This window comes from Etheostoma spectabile, chromosome 15, assembly GCF_008692095.1.
Source record: "Etheostoma spectabile isolate EspeVRDwgs_2016 chromosome 15, UIUC_Espe_1.0, whole genome shotgun sequence".
NCBI lineage: Eukaryota > Metazoa > Chordata > Actinopteri > Perciformes > Percidae > Etheostoma > Etheostoma spectabile.
Genome location: NC_045747.1, coordinates 24,567,752 through 24,582,974, shown reverse-complemented (window position 1 = coordinate 24,582,974; position 15,223 = coordinate 24,567,752). Strand labels below are relative to the sequence as shown.

The window sequence follows — 15,223 nt, the reverse complement described above, 5'->3', positions numbered from 1 at the left end:
TCTGCTGCCCTTTTGGCCTTTTTTGCTCTTTTCCTCAGGCCTTTCCTTATATCTTTTGACCGGTCCGAGGCGGACCAAGGACCGAATTTTTAGCGTCTGAGCGTTAGGGGGTTATGGGGTTCTCCATTTGTTTTTTTTTGGCCCGCTCTCCCCCACCTTCTGCTATGTCTGAAAAATCCTGGGGCGGGGGTCTGCATCTGAAAGGGGTGGGGGGGGACCCTTTTTTTTTAAAGTGGATTCGGTCCTTAGGGTTTCCCCCGGGGGTCCACTCCTTTTCTCTTCTTCCTTTTTCCATTATAGCTTTTCTAAGCCCCCCTTTCGGAGAGCTCTTGGCCATTTCTTTTCCGAGCGGTGAGTTTAGTTGTAACTCGCCCTCTTGGTATCGCCCTTTTCTTGTCATATGCTCGGTTTGTCCCCAAAGTCTTTTTTTCCAAAACCCCCTTTTCTTCTGATATTTTCCGAAAGGTTTTTTCTTGGACGCTTGGCTTTAGTCGATCCTTTCCCAGCCGGGTTTAACTTTGGGCCTTGCCTTTTTTCCTCTCTGGTTCTTCCAGCCCCTTTTTCCAGAGCCCCCCGGGCCCTCCCTTGGAAGTAAACTTTGGCAGAAAGGATTTGGTTTTTCTCCACCTTTAAGCTTTCCCCAGCGAGAATCTCTTTGTTTTTTTCCGTCTTTTTTCCAGGCCGAGACCCGGGGAGGGAAGGTTTTGGGGAAAAAAATAAGAGTTCTTCTCCCCCTTTAAGTTTCCTTGGGAAGGGGGATCTCTTTTTTTTTTCCCTGCTTGTTTCAGAGGCCGGGACTCTGGGGGTGCTTAGAGAAAGGAGAATTTTCTCCGCCTTAAGCTTCCTTAAGAAGGGGGAATCTCTTTTTCTCTTCCTTGATTGCAGTCCTTTGGACATTTTTCCTGAGGTTCCTTTGGGGGGAGCGCCCGGGGCAGGATTCCTGCTTTTTTCCACCCGGTTTTGGGGGAAAAAGCTGGGTTTATCGGTCTTAATTCCCCGGGGCCTTGTCAGGTTTGGGGCGTGTGCTGGGGGCAGCAGACACCGTTTCTGGAGTTGTTTCAGTTTGTTAAAGTATTTTTTGTGATAGAAGAAAAAAGAGTTTTTTGAAGGAGTTCAGAAATGTTTACTGCCTGTAAGCACCCAGGGTTGTATTTATAGAAAATGAAAGTTCCAGAATATGTGCCACTGTGATGTCACTGTGCATGAAAGTTTCCAGAATGTGTGCCACTGTGATGTCATCATTGGCATGGACGTTTCCATAACAACCATGCCAAAGCATCAGGAAAAACCCAATAAACAGTAATAAATATGTACAGTACATTAACACGATATTAGGATGGGTTCATCTCCATTTCTAAATCTATTTGTATGGTTATTAAGCAATATGACACAATAGGTATATTCTAATAAAAATGTAAAGACATGAATATGTACAGATATTTAAAACTGGGATCTAATACTATTTTAAAAGCATTTCAATCTTCCAATTGGTAGGCAACCGCTCTACCACTGAGCCACAGCCGCTCTTAGAACAGGAAATTACATTTATAACACGGGACAGAAGCGTCGGAGATGGACACGTAGGTCAGAAGTTGCAAAGAAACTCCCGGACACTCTCTAACCTTGCAGAGATAAATTGAATAGTTGTGTTTCGGTACTAGATTCTGCCGGATGAAGATTCATTACGTAGGCCTGTAACAATTATAACATCATTTCTTTGTTTAACGGCAATGATTTGCTAACGTTAGCTAAGGTCCCTTTTTCAGACCGAGGAACCCCTTAGCTGAAAGAGAGTCGGATCCCCTACTACATGTACTGTATATATAGATTAGATCATACTTTATTTATCCCACGACAGGGAAATTTTGTTGTTACAGTAGCAGCATTTTTCAAAAACAGCAAAAAAAAACAAAAAAACAATAACTCACAAACAAGTAAGCACACAAGAAAAACAGGCAAGCAATAGACAATGATAATATGGTGGGCTGAGTAAGCAAAAGGGCGTCAAATAAAGGAATTTTAAAGTGCGGTTGCCATGATAAGAGAAACAATATTGTGATGTAAGTGATGTTACAATTAAGTTGAATGTGTAATTAGAGAAATGAAGCAAGAGTAGGCAGCATAATTTAAATTATATTAACCTGAGACCATAAATATTGAAAAGTAAGTACTTGTAATAAAATAATGTAAATACCGATATTAACGATGAACAGAAAGTGTGTGATGTAGCTGGGAGAAAAACAGGAACAGAAAACTAGAACATTATCAGGTAGTGCAGGTGTTGTAGAGTCTGACAGCGATATAATTAAGTTTATCGTCATCATCTTCGTCCGCTTATCCGGTATCGGGTCTCGGGGGCAGCAGCTCCAGCAGGGGACCCCAAACTTCCCTTCCCCGAGCCCCATCAACCAGCTCCGACTGGGGGGTCCCGAGGCGTTTCCAGGCCATGTTGGAAATATAATCTCTCTCTCTCTCCCTACTGGACGTCCCTCCACCTAGTCCTGGGTCTTCCCCGAGGCCTCCTCCCAGCTGGACGTCCCTCCACCTAGTCCTGGGTCTTCCCCGGGGCCTCCTCCCAGCTGGACGTCCCACCACCTAGTCCTGGGTCTTCCCCGGGGCCTCCTCCCAGCAAGACGTCCCTCCAACTAGTCCTGGGTCTTCCCTGAGCCCTCCTCCCTGCTGGATGTCATCCACCTAGTCCTGGGTCTTCCCCGGGGCCTCCTCCCAGCCGGACGTCCCTCACCTAGTCCTGGGTCTTCCCGGGGCCTCCTCCCAGCTTGACGTCCCTCCACCTAGTCCTGGGTCTTCCCCGAGACCTCCTCCCAGCTGGACGTGCTCCACCTAGTCCTGGGTCTTCCCCGAGGCCTCCTCTCCTACTGGACGTCCTCCACCTAGTCTGGGTCTTCCCCGAGGCCTCCTCCCAGCTGGACGTCCCTCACCTAGTCCTGGGTCTTCCCCGGGGCCTCCTCCCAGCTGGACGTCCCACCACCAGTCCTGGGTCTTACCCGGGGCCTCCTCCCAGCAAGACGTCCCTCCAACTAGTCCTGGGTCTTCCTGAGCCCCTCCCTGCTGGATGTCCATCCACCTAGTCCTGGGTTTCCCCGGGGCCTCCTGCCAGCCGGACGTCCCTCCACCTAGTCCTGGGTCTTCCCGAGGCCTCCTCCCAGACTGGACGTCCCTCCACCTAGTCCTGGGTCTTCCCCGGGGCCTCCTCCCAGCTGGACGTCCCACCACCTAGTCCTGGGTCTTCCCTGGGGCCTCCTCCCAGCAGGACGTCCCTCCAACTAGTCTGGGTCTTCCCCGAGGCCTCCGCCCTGCTGGAGTCCATCCACCTAGTCCTGGGTCTCCCCGGGGCTCCTCCCAGCCCGGACGTCCCTCCACCTAGTCCTGGGTCTTCCCCGAGACCTCCTCCCAGCTGGACGTCGCTCCACCTAGTCCTGGGTCTTACCCGAGGCCCTCCTCTACTGGACGTCACCTCCACCTAGTCCTGGGTCTTCCCGGAGGCCTCCTCCCTACAAGGACGTCCCTCCACCTAGTCCTGGGTCTTCACCAAGGCCTCCTCCCAGTGGACGTCCTCCACCTAGTCTGGGTCTTCCCCGAGGCCTCCTCCCTGCTGGACGTCCCTCAACTAGTCCTGGGTCTTCCTCGGGGCCTCCTCCCAGCTTTGACGTCCCTCCACCTAGTCCTGGGTCTTCCCCGAGACCTCCTCCCAGCTGGACGTCGCTCCACCTAGTCCTGGGTCTTCCCCGAGGCCTCTCCCTACTGGACGTCCCTCCACCTAGTCCTGGGTCTCCCCGAGGCCTCCTCCCAGCTGGACGTCCTCACCTAGTCCTGGGTCTTCCCCGGGGCCTCCTCCCAGCTCTGGACGTCCCACCACCTAGTCTGGGTCTTCCCCGGGGCCTCCTCCCAGCAAGACGTCCTCAACTAGTCCTGGGTCTTCCCTGAGCCCTCCTCCCTGCTGGATGTCCATCACCTAGTCCTGGGTCTTCCCGGGGCCTCCTGCCAGCCGGACGTCCCTCCACCTAGTCCTGGGTCTTCCCGAGGCCTCCTACCAGCTGGACGTCCCTCACCTAGTCCTGGGTCTTCCCCGGGGGCCTCTCCAGCTGGACGTCCCACCACCTAGTCCTGGGTCTTCCCTGGGGCCTCCTCCCAGCAGGACGTCCCTCCAAACTAGTCCGGGTCTTCCCGAGGCCTCGCCCTGCTGGATGTCCATCCACCTAGTCCTGGGTCTTCCCCGGGGCCTCCTCCCAGCCGGACGTCCCTCCACCTAGTCCTGGGTCTTCCCCGAGTCCTCCTCCCAGCTGGACGTCGCTCCACCTAGTCCTGGGTCTTACCCGAGGCCTCCTCCCTACTGGACGTCCCTCCACCTAGTCCTGGGTCTTCCCGGAGGCCTCCTCCCTACAAGGACGTCCCTCCACCTAGTCCTGGGTCTTCACCAAGGCCTCCTCCCAGCTGGACGTCCCTCCACCTAGTCCTGGGTCTTCCCCGAGGCCTCCTCCCTGCTGGACGTCCCTCCACCTAGTCCTGGGTCTTCCTCGGGGCCTCCTCCCAGCTTGACGTCCCTCCACCTAGTCCTGGGTCTTCCCCGGGGCCTCCTCCCAGCTTGACGTCCCTCCACCTAGTCCTGGGTCTTCCCCGGGGCCTCCTCCCAGCCGGACGTCCCTCCACCTAGTCCTGGGTCTTCCCGGAGGCCTCCTCCCTACTGGACGTCCCTCCACCTAGTCCTGGGTCTTCCCGGAGGCCTCCTCCCTACTGGACGTCCCTCCACCTAGTCCTGGGTCTTCCCCGAGGCCTCCTCCCAGCTGGACGTCCATCCACCTAGTCCTGGGTCTTCCCCGGGGCCTCCTCCCAGCTTGACGTCCCTCCACCTAATCCTGGGTCTTCCCCGAGGCCTCCTCCCAGCTTGACGTCCCTCCACCTAGTCCTGGGTCTTCCCTGGGGCCTCCTCCCAGCAGGACGTCCCTCCAACTAGTCCTGGGTCTTCCCCGAGGCCTCCGCCCTGCTGGATGTCCATCCACCTAGTCCTGGGTCTTCCCCGGGGCCTCCTCCCAGCAGGACGTCGCTCCACCTAGTCCTGGGTCTTCCCCGAGGCCTCCTCCCAGCTTGACGTCCCTCCACCTAGTCCTGGGTCTTCCCTGGGGCCTCCTCCCAGCAGGACGTCCCTCCAACTAGTCCTGGGTCTTCCCCGAGGCCTCCGCCCTGCTGGATGTCCATCCACCTAGTCCTGGGTCTTCCCCGGGGCCTCCTCCCAGCTGGACGTCCCACCACCTAGTCCTGGGTCTTCCCCGGGGCCTTCTCCCAGCAGGATGTCCCTCCACCTAGTCCTGGATCTTCCCCGAGCCCTCCTCCCTGCTGGATGTCCATCCACCTAGTCCTGGGTCTTCCCCGGGGCCTCCTCCCAGCCGGAAGTCCCTCCACCTAGTCCTGGGTCCACCTCAACTGGCTCCTTTCGACGTGAAGGAGCCGCGTTTCTACTCCGAGCTCCTTTCGGAGGACTGAGCTTCTCACCCAGTCTCTAAGGGAGACGCCAGACCCCCTCCCCCCCAAGGAAACCCATTTTTGTCCGCTTGTACCCTGTAATTAAGTTGCATTAAACTAACTTAATCCTTGTGTTCTGGTAAATTTAAGTCCGATTAAAGACGGCACAGGGAATTTATTAATAGGAGTCAGATTTGACAGGGTGAGGGCTTCATTTGGGCAAAATTCCACAACAATAGAATAACTAGTAGACCAGTCAACACACACACACACACACACACACACACACACACACACCACACCACACAACACACACACACACACACACACACACACACACACACACACACACACACACACACACACACACACACACACACACACACACACACACCCTTACCTTCTACGTACTCCATGACCATGCAGAGGTGCCGACGGGTTTCGAAGGAACAGAACATGGAGACGACAAAGGGGTTCTCCGCGAAGGTGAGGATGTCTCTTTCCACGAAGGCCTGCTGGATCTGGTTCCTCAGGATCAGGTTCTGCTTGTTGATCTTCTTCATGGCGAACCGCTGCCGTGTCTCCAGATGACGCACCAGGTACACGGCACTAGCACACGCACACGCACACGCACACACACAGTTAGTTTTACTTTGTTTAACCATGCTGTTGTCTTCCTGTCGACCATGAACTTGTCCTTCAGGGACGTTTTTTCATACGTTATTGTCACTTTTTCAAAGCTTTTTTATATTCATGATCAACAAGCTCAATTGATTTGACATTATACCTAATGTTTGAGGTCAAAAAAGGAGATTCATTAATTATTTTGACTAAAAGTTTTGGTCACAGGATGTTGAGTGGATCAAACACTTTATGGGTTTATGTCAAAGTCTAGTCAGGATATAATGTTTTTAAACCATTTCAAAGATTAAATGAAAGTAATCAATCGTTTAATGTTGTATGGGTTCCATACAGCATACATTCATGTTATTTTTGGGCATTTTGGTTGAAAGAAATCCACATTTCTGATACAAAAAAACATTGAAAATGGGTCGAATTTGACCCGAGGACAACACTACGGTTAACTCGTGTCCATGCCTGACTTCCAGATATAATCTACTGACGTGGTAACGCCCTACTCACCCGTACGCTCCATTACTGATCAGCTTGATGGTCTGGAAGTCTGCTTCCTCTGGGGGCTTCATTGCTCTAATCTTACCCTGAGGATCAAAGATCACAACGGCGCAATTAAATATAATCTAATATAAAATCGAACCAACCAACCATCCATTGTCATCATGACATGAATATTAATATCTCAACTTGTAAAGACAGTGTCTTCATTATTTTGTCACGGTAACTTTGGTGATGCACATTCAAATCATCCGATATGCCTACTTAGCTTAAAGGCAGGAATAGTATTAGTATTAATATTAGTATTACTATTTCTAATATACAGTTGGCCAAAACTTTCATATATTCATATAAGATTCTTGACACCCTGACAGCAATAAATAACGTATGGGCTCTGAAAAAGGAGCGAAAGAAAGATCTGTGATCTGTAGTTTTGCCTCCTCGTCAAAATGTTGATCGCTGTTCAACGTAACCAAAAAACCAACCCGGCCTTTAATTTAGACAGTTAGAGGCGTGGCTGTTGTTAGAGGGATGGCCAAGAGATCTCAGACAGGGGGGTATCCTGGTTTTTGTTGTACTTCAGCGTAAATGAGCTAAATTAGATGCAGTTATGCCAACTTATAGCAGATGAAGCAGAAGTTTTCAGTGAGAGCAATAAGGACCTGGGCTTGATAAGATAAGCCTTTATTGTGTCCTATAGGGGAAATATGTCCTGGGCAGTCGAGAGAACAAAAAATGGCGACGCATCGCACATAAACCGGCGTTGTCTCTGTTGACTTTGTAGTGGCGGCCCGCCATGGCAAAACCTCTGCCAGAGGGCAGACGCACAACGTAGTCGCAGGTGCCTTTTAAATGATCCTGCCGACATAATGCACTAAAATAATATGATAATAATTTGTTTAACTGTCACAACAGAACAGATGAACGTCAAAATATATTAAGGTTCTGATAAATAAAATGTATAAAAATACAAACTTAAGATATGAAAATTAAAGTCCTTTGAACAAAAACACATTAACTAAAAAAGAAAATCTGTGTTGCCAACAGGGACGTTGTAGAGCGTCCTCTGGTGGACAGACTATGCAACGCCATCACCAACAGGGACGTTGTAGAGCGTCCTCTGGTGGACAGACTATGCAACGCCATCACTAACAGGGACGTTGTAGAGCGTCCTCTGGTGGACAGACTATGCAACGCCATCACTAACAGGGACGTTGTAGAGCGTCCTCTGGTGGACAGACTATGTAACGCCATCACTAACAGGGACGTTGCAGAGCGTCCTCTGTTGGACAGACTATGCAACGCCATCACTAACAGGGACGTTGTAGAGCGTCCTCTGGTGGACAGACTATGCAACGCCATCACTAACAGGGACGTTGTAGAGCATGGGTCTCAAACTCGCGGCCCGGGGGCCAATTGCGGCCCGCGGGATGATATTTTGTGGCCCCCTGCTTGACATCAAAGTTAAGTGTTAGTGCGGCCCGCGCGTTCTGAAACTTTTTGTCATTGCGCTTGTCACTTATGGGCTACCGTAGTAGTCTCCTGACAGCGGCGTAACGGTTGTCAAGCTAGCTAAGTACTCTTTGCGGCAAATGCCTGAGGTTTGACAATGTGATGTCTGTTGTTGTGAAATTCACCAACCATATCAGATCTAGGGGCTTAAAGCACCGGCAGTTCCGCGCCCTGTTTGGAGGAAATAGTTGTTGTTTTTTGGAATACTTGATGCGGCCCAGCCAAACCCAGACTCTACTTCCAGCGGCCCCCAAGAAAGTTGAGTTTGAGACCCCTGTTGTAGAGCGTCCTCTGGTGGACAGACTATGCAACGCCATCACCAACAGGGACGTTGTAGAGCGTCCTCTGGTGGACAGACTATGCAACGCCATCACCAACAGGGACGTTGTAGAGCGTCCTCTGGTGGACAGACTATGCAACGCCATCACCAACAGGGACGTTGTAGAGCGTCCTCTGGTGGACAGACTATGCAACCCCATCACCAACAGGGACGTTGTAGAGCGTCCTCTGGTGGACAGACTATGCAACGCCATCACTAACAGGGACGTTGTAGAGCGTCCTCTGTTGGACAGACTATGCAACGCCATCACTAACAGGGACGTTGTAGAGCGTCCTCTGGTGGACAGACTATGCAACGCCATCACTAACGGGGACGTTGTAGAGCGTCCTCTGGTGGACAGACTATGCAAAGGCAACGCTCATTACATGGTTGACCGTCCATTTTTATTTTTTAAATATTCATTTATTAGAATCATTTATTTCTCATTATAAATATTTAAAAAAAAAATATATGAATGACTACATTATCTCATGCAATGCGTCCAATAAAAATTAAACCCCCCAACCTTCCCCCACATTAACAAAAATAAAATGGGTGGGGGGATGTGAGGATGGACAGATGGACAGATGACAACATGGAGGGTTAATCTGGGGGTCCCACCTCTGTCGAGTCATCTGTTTCGGGGGTCAGCGGCCCCTCGCTGTCGTAGCTATCGAGGTGCACCATCTCTGAGGATAGACAGAGATTTCAATCAGCTGTCAGTTCATTTGGTTTTTAAATTAAATCTGTGTGTGGGACACCGTCTTTGTCCCGCTCACCTTCGATAGGGTCTCGGGTCAGTCCCAGCTGGCTGATGATGTAACGAGGAATGTCCGTTTTCATCAGGTGACCCTCCTTGGCGTGGTCCTCCGCCGCCTCCAGCAGGTGGTAGAACTCCTCCGGGTTAAACTCCTGACGAGCATTAGAGCATTAAAAGGGGAACTTTGGTATTTTTTAACCCTTTTTTATCCCAATGGTTTAGTGTCTAAGTGACAGATCTGAAAGTTCGTTAAAGAGTAAGATCCTTCTCGTTTAACCCTCGTGTTGTCTTCCCGTCAAAATTGAAAACCGACACTTTTGTTGATGCGTTTTATCGATGTTTTTAACTTTTTCCTATGTTTTTGTCCCGTTTTTGACGTTTTCAACACTACGTAACACTAACTTACTAACTTTAGTTTTGCAGTTATTTTTGGAATTTATGGTCAATAAACCTCATTTATAGGATATTATACCTAATGTTTGAGTTAGAAAAGCAGAAATTAGGAATTATTGAGACTAAAATTAAAGGAATGGATGTTGATGATAATCACAGACTGGAATATGTCAACTTTTACTCAATACTATTTCAAAAACACTTAAAACTGAATAAGACACCCCAAAATTAATGAAAGTAGAGATGTGTACTTGGCAAAGAGCGTTAGGTGGAATCAATCATGTTATTTTGGGGAATTAAAAAGAACATTGATATAGGACAACGGGTCAATTTGACCCGAGGACAACATGAGGGGTAAAACCAGGAAAAGACACTTATGCCATATCACGATATCCAAAATCTAAGACAATATCTAGTCTCATTTCACGATATTGATATAATATCGATATATTGCCCAGCTCTAGGCACAAATATAACACAACGGGGAAAGTCTGAACGTCAAGAGTCGATATCTGAGCCCCCATTCTTGTTGCTTTTGCAGAGGTGAGTCCACTGATTGTCCCGCTACTGTAACTCCAGCAGCTGCTGATCCAAACCTGGCGACTAACAATGTAAAAAAAAACTTCAGTGTCTCACACACGCGCTGTATTCCAACTGCAGCGATATGCAGAAAACGAGGGTGAAATTACATCAGCCAATCAATTCTTCACATCACTGGTTCAGCTGTCGCTGTTATTAAAAAAAAAAAAAAGAAAAACGTGTGGAAAAACAGAGTCACGTTTACCCTGAAAACCCCGGCTAAGACAGACAAACACACACAAATTCAGACATCCTCCAACTTTAAATGACACCATGGTCACGGTCCGTGTGAGTCAGACGTGCAGGCGGCCAGGCAGTGGGGAGGGGGGGGGGGCTGACTGGTATTAGTCGTACTGTGGCAGGGCAAATTATAATCTAAATGCAAATGTCATCCAGACAGACTGGACCGGGGCTCTTTTCCTTCAGTGTTTGCTGCTGTTTATTTCCCGCCCCCTGCTGTGTAATATCTCAGGGTGCTTCACAGGGGCTGACACAGGAGAAACCATTTCCCTGTTTATTTAAAGGGAAGCAATTTGGCTTAAGTCACAAGAGGGTCGTGATCTGTGAAATGTTGTGTGATGAAGGCTGGGGGGGCAGGGTGGGATGGGTGGGGGGTGTGGGGGGTTGGGGGGGGGTGATTGTGAACATCGCAGCAGGATTGGGTGTCATCTTACCAGACACTCCAGAAGCCTGGCGGTCCGGGAGATGATGATGAGAAGCTTCTTCGCCAACTCTGTGACGAAGGCGACCTCGGAGCTCTCCGAACGCTCAAAGGCCTGACAGAGAGAGACAGAACAGAGACAGAGAGAGAGAGAGAGACAGAGCGAGAGAAGACGAGAGAGACAGGAAAGACAGAGAAAGACAGAGAGAAGAGGACAGAGAGAAGAACAGAGAAGAGAGAAAGACAGAGACAGAGGAGAGAAGACAGAGAGGAGAAGACAGAGAGAAGACAGAGACAGAGAGAGAGACAGAAGACAGAGAAAGAAAGACAGAGACAGGAGAAGAGACAGAGAAAGACAGAGACAGAGAGAGAGAGACAGAGAAAGACAGAGAGAGAAGAGAGAGGACAGAGCAGAGACAGAGAAGAGAGAGAGACAGAGAAAGACAGAGACAGACAGAGACAGAGAAGAGACAGAGAGAGACAGAAGAGACAGACAAGAGAGAAGAGGAGACAGAGAAAGCAGAGAGAGAGAGAGAGACCAGAGAGAAGAGAAAGACAGAGGAGAGACCAGAAGAAAGAAGAGAGAGACAGAGAAAAAGAAAGAGAGAGACAGAAAAAAGTCACAGAGAAAAGAGAGAGACAAAGAGAGAAAGACACAGAGAGAGAGAGAGAGACAGAAAGAGAGAAAGACAGACAGAGAAAGAGAAATAAGAGACAGAAAAAAGTCACAGAGAAAGACACAGACAGAGAGAGACAGAGATAAGATTACGTCTGACCGTACTATCCCTAACACAACGCTAACACACAGACACAGCACCCAGTTAAAGAGGAAGCTGGGACATTTGAGAATATCTGATCCTGAGAAACACAGACGGCGTCATCACAGCGATCAAATCCGAATGAAATCACCTGATCCCCGTTATCTCCTCTGAGCCTAATTAGCCTCCAATTAGCGCGGCCATTTCAATCTCGCCTCTCACCAACGGAGTCGCAGGTGTGAATGAAACTAAACGACCAACGCTGGACCGGTCCATTAACCTTCCACAGCGTCACACCCCTCCAATCAGCAGAGGAGACATGGTTTAACCCTCTGAGGTCTAAGGGCATGTCACACCTTTTTAAAGGTATTTGAATAAAAAGGTAAATGTACTTTATTTGTAGAGCACTGTTCAGCAACAGTCAAAAAACAGTTTAAAAAAAAAAACGGATAAAACACAGAAGAAACAGATAAAAAAAAACAGAAAAAAAAAAAAAACCCCGATAAAACACAGAAGAAAAGATAAAAAAAATAAAAAGAAAATAAAAAAAAAAAAATGGATAAAACACAGAAGAAACAGATAAAATAAATAATAAAAAAACAAAAAACGGATAAAACACAAGAAGAAACAGATAAAAAAATAAGAAAAAATAAAAAAAGAAATAAAAAACACAGAAGAAACAGATAAAAAAAATAAGAAAAAATAAAAAAAATAAAAACGGATAAACACAGAAGAAACAGATAAAAAAAAATAAGAAAAATTAAAAAAAATTAAAACGGATAAAACACAGAAGAAACAGATAAAAAAATAAGAAAAATTAAAAAAATAAAAATGGATGAAACACAGAAGAAACAGATAAAAAAAAAACGAAAAAAAACCCCCCCGGATAAAACACATAACAGATGAAAAAATAAGAAAAATTAAAAAAATAAAACGGATAAAACACAGAAGAAACAGATTAAAAAAAAAAAACAAATACAAAAAAATTAAAATAAATAAAAAACAGATAAAACAGAAGAAACAGATTAAAAAAATACAAAATAAATAAAATACAGATAAATCACAAGAATAAAAGTTACAGTGCAGTATAAGAAAGACTTTATTGTCACATACTAGAGCGACTGATAACGGATTTTTAACGCCAATACTGACACAAATATTTGGTTGTTTAAAAAGCCGATATGCCGATATATCAGCAGTTACAATGTATAGATATTATAAAACATTTAACATTAGTTATTTGTAGTTATTTATGAGTTCTCACTAAAATAATGATAATTTGTTTTATTGTCACAACAGAAGATCAAAATACATTAAAAGGTCTGATAAATAAAATGGATAAAAATACAAATTTAAGATTTGAAACTTAAAGTCCTTTGGGTTAGGGTTAGTTTTGCCAACAGGGACTTTGTAGAGCGCCCCCAATATGATACACCGAAATGATAAGTATATATTTTTATATTCCCTATTTTAGGAAATATCTTTTTAAACAGAGAAAACCAAAGTTCTCAAATGTTAAAATTGGTTGGAAATTCTTACATTTTTGATTTTTCGGCCGCAACGAGCGGTGAAGCCTGACATACGCAGACTTCTGCAGAATGTTCTGCAGATGTTCTACAGATTTAAAACAAAAAATTTAAATTAAACTCAGGATGTTAACGCCTCTCCACCACAAGCAGAAAAACAGTCCGCGGTGATTATTTTAAACTCTGGGTTACCTCTAAACGGAGATTGCTTTCGGCTCAAAACTCCACTTAAAAACCAAAACGTGTAGGCCTAACTCACGTCTTGAAGAAGCTTCTCCAGGTTCTCCTGCAGCTCGAAGAAGTAGACGGAGGTGATGAGGCCCTCCTGGGATTTGGTCAGGCAGTCTCTGGACAGCTCAGCGATCTGGTGGTGGATGAAGCTGAGGACCCCGTCGGCCAGCGGGAGGACGTTTTCAGGAGAGAAACACTGGATGAACTCGGCGAGCCGGCCCTCCATCTGGGCTGTGGCCTGGGGGGGGGGGGAATATGTACATGTGTATGTTAAGTTTCAGTTCATTATTTTATTCCTATTATATTTTATTTATGTTGTAGAAGGGCGGCTGTGGTTCAGTGGTAGAGCGGTTGCCTGCCAATTGGAAGGTGGTTCAATCCCTGGCCCTGCAGTCCCATGTCGAAGTGTCCTTGGGCAAGACACTGAATCCCAAGTTGCCCCCGATGCTGTGCATCGGAGTGTAAATGGGTAAATAGGAGTGTAATTGGGTAAATAGGAGTGTAAATGGGTAAATAGGAGTGTAAATGGGTAAATCGGAGTGTAAATGGGTAAATCGGAGTGTAAATGGGTAAATAGGAGTGTAAATGGGTAAATAGGAGTGTAAATGGGTAAATAGAGTGTAAATGGGTAAATCGGAGTGTAAATGGGTAAATCGGAGTGTAAATGGGTAAATAGGAGTGTAAATGGGTAAATAGGAGTGTAAATGGGTAAACGAGCAGGTGGCAACTTGTACAGCAGCCTCGGCCACAGTGTATGAATGTGTGTGAATGGTGAATGTTTCCTGAATGATGTAAAAAGCGCTTTGAGTAGTGCTTTTATAAAATACAGCACATTTACATTTATGTATATTGTATTCTAGTATTTCATTTATATTATGTGCTGTGTGACTGATTTTGCTGCTGTAACGCTATAATTTCCCATTTTATTGGGATCAATAAATATCTACCTATCCATCAATCCATCCATCCATCCATCCTATCTACCTTATCTATCTATCTATCTATCTATCTACCTATCTATCTATCTATCTATGTATGCGTCATCATCATATCAGTAAGACACAATGCCAGAAGGTACCATCATTGGTTCATAATATGTACCCAAATTCACTAATATGTATGATATTACCACAGATATTAATGTAATCGTGCATTGCAAAATCTGTATTATTATTAGTGCAGCACGTGCCTGACGTCGCTGTTTGCCGGATGTTATTGTTCAGCAGTGTGGATGCTCACAGCGTTACAGATTAAGCATCGCGTTAGTACATGCAGGACACGGAAGTCAGAGGCCCACTAATTGAAGTCACAACCAATCACAGCCATTTCCACATCAGGCGGCCCATTTAAATGTCTGTCTCACACCGCTGCTGCCGGCAAAGCTCGCCTCCACCTTCCAGATTTTGGGTGTCATCATAACTACTGTGTGTCTGAAATTGTTCTGATGTCTTGGATTGGGCCTTCTCTGAATTCTGAATCTCAATGGGAAAGGTTAAATAGAAGGTTTTCATGAAAAAAGGGGGAGGAGAGAAAGACATGGCGAGAACGGGGAGTGAGGCTGAATCCCATTTCTCCATCTTACCCCTTACCCCTTGGCCCTTACCCCTACCCCTTACCTACCCTTTACCCCTAACCCCTTTACCCCTAACCCTAGCCCTTACACCTTAACCCTATTTTGTTCCAACACCCCCCTCCTCACTCCCTCAGCCCTCCTGCAGTCAGCCCTCTCCCCCCACCACCACTACAGCACATTTCCCCTCCCCCCACTGACACTTCAAGCTCCCCCCCCTGCTTTACATTCACACCTGGCCAGGTGAAGAGACAGCTGGAGAGGCTACACCAGCGCAAGGCTGCTGGCCCGGACGGCATCAG

At 47.2% G+C, this 15,223-nt stretch overlaps 1 protein-coding gene across 1 annotated transcript in view; it reads right to left on the bottom strand.

Moving 5' to 3' along the window:
• The window catches only part of LOC116702262 (microtubule-associated serine/threonine-protein kinase 1), a 90,396-nt gene that overhangs the window by 20,841 nt on the left and 54,332 nt on the right, over positions 1 to 15,223 (bottom strand). Inside the window, exons 9-14 of the mRNA XM_032536422.1 lie at positions 13,380 to 13,589; positions 10,850 to 10,951; positions 9,223 to 9,355; positions 9,065 to 9,132; positions 6,622 to 6,698; positions 5,879 to 6,087 (exon numbers count right to left, since the gene is read on the bottom strand). Coding sequence (XP_032392313.1) covers positions 5,879 to 6,087; positions 6,622 to 6,698; positions 9,065 to 9,132; positions 9,223 to 9,355; positions 10,850 to 10,951; positions 13,380 to 13,589 — 799 coding nt within the window. The remainder of the gene's footprint in view (positions 1 to 5,878; positions 6,088 to 6,621; positions 6,699 to 9,064; positions 9,133 to 9,222; positions 9,356 to 10,849; positions 10,952 to 13,379; positions 13,590 to 15,223) is intronic.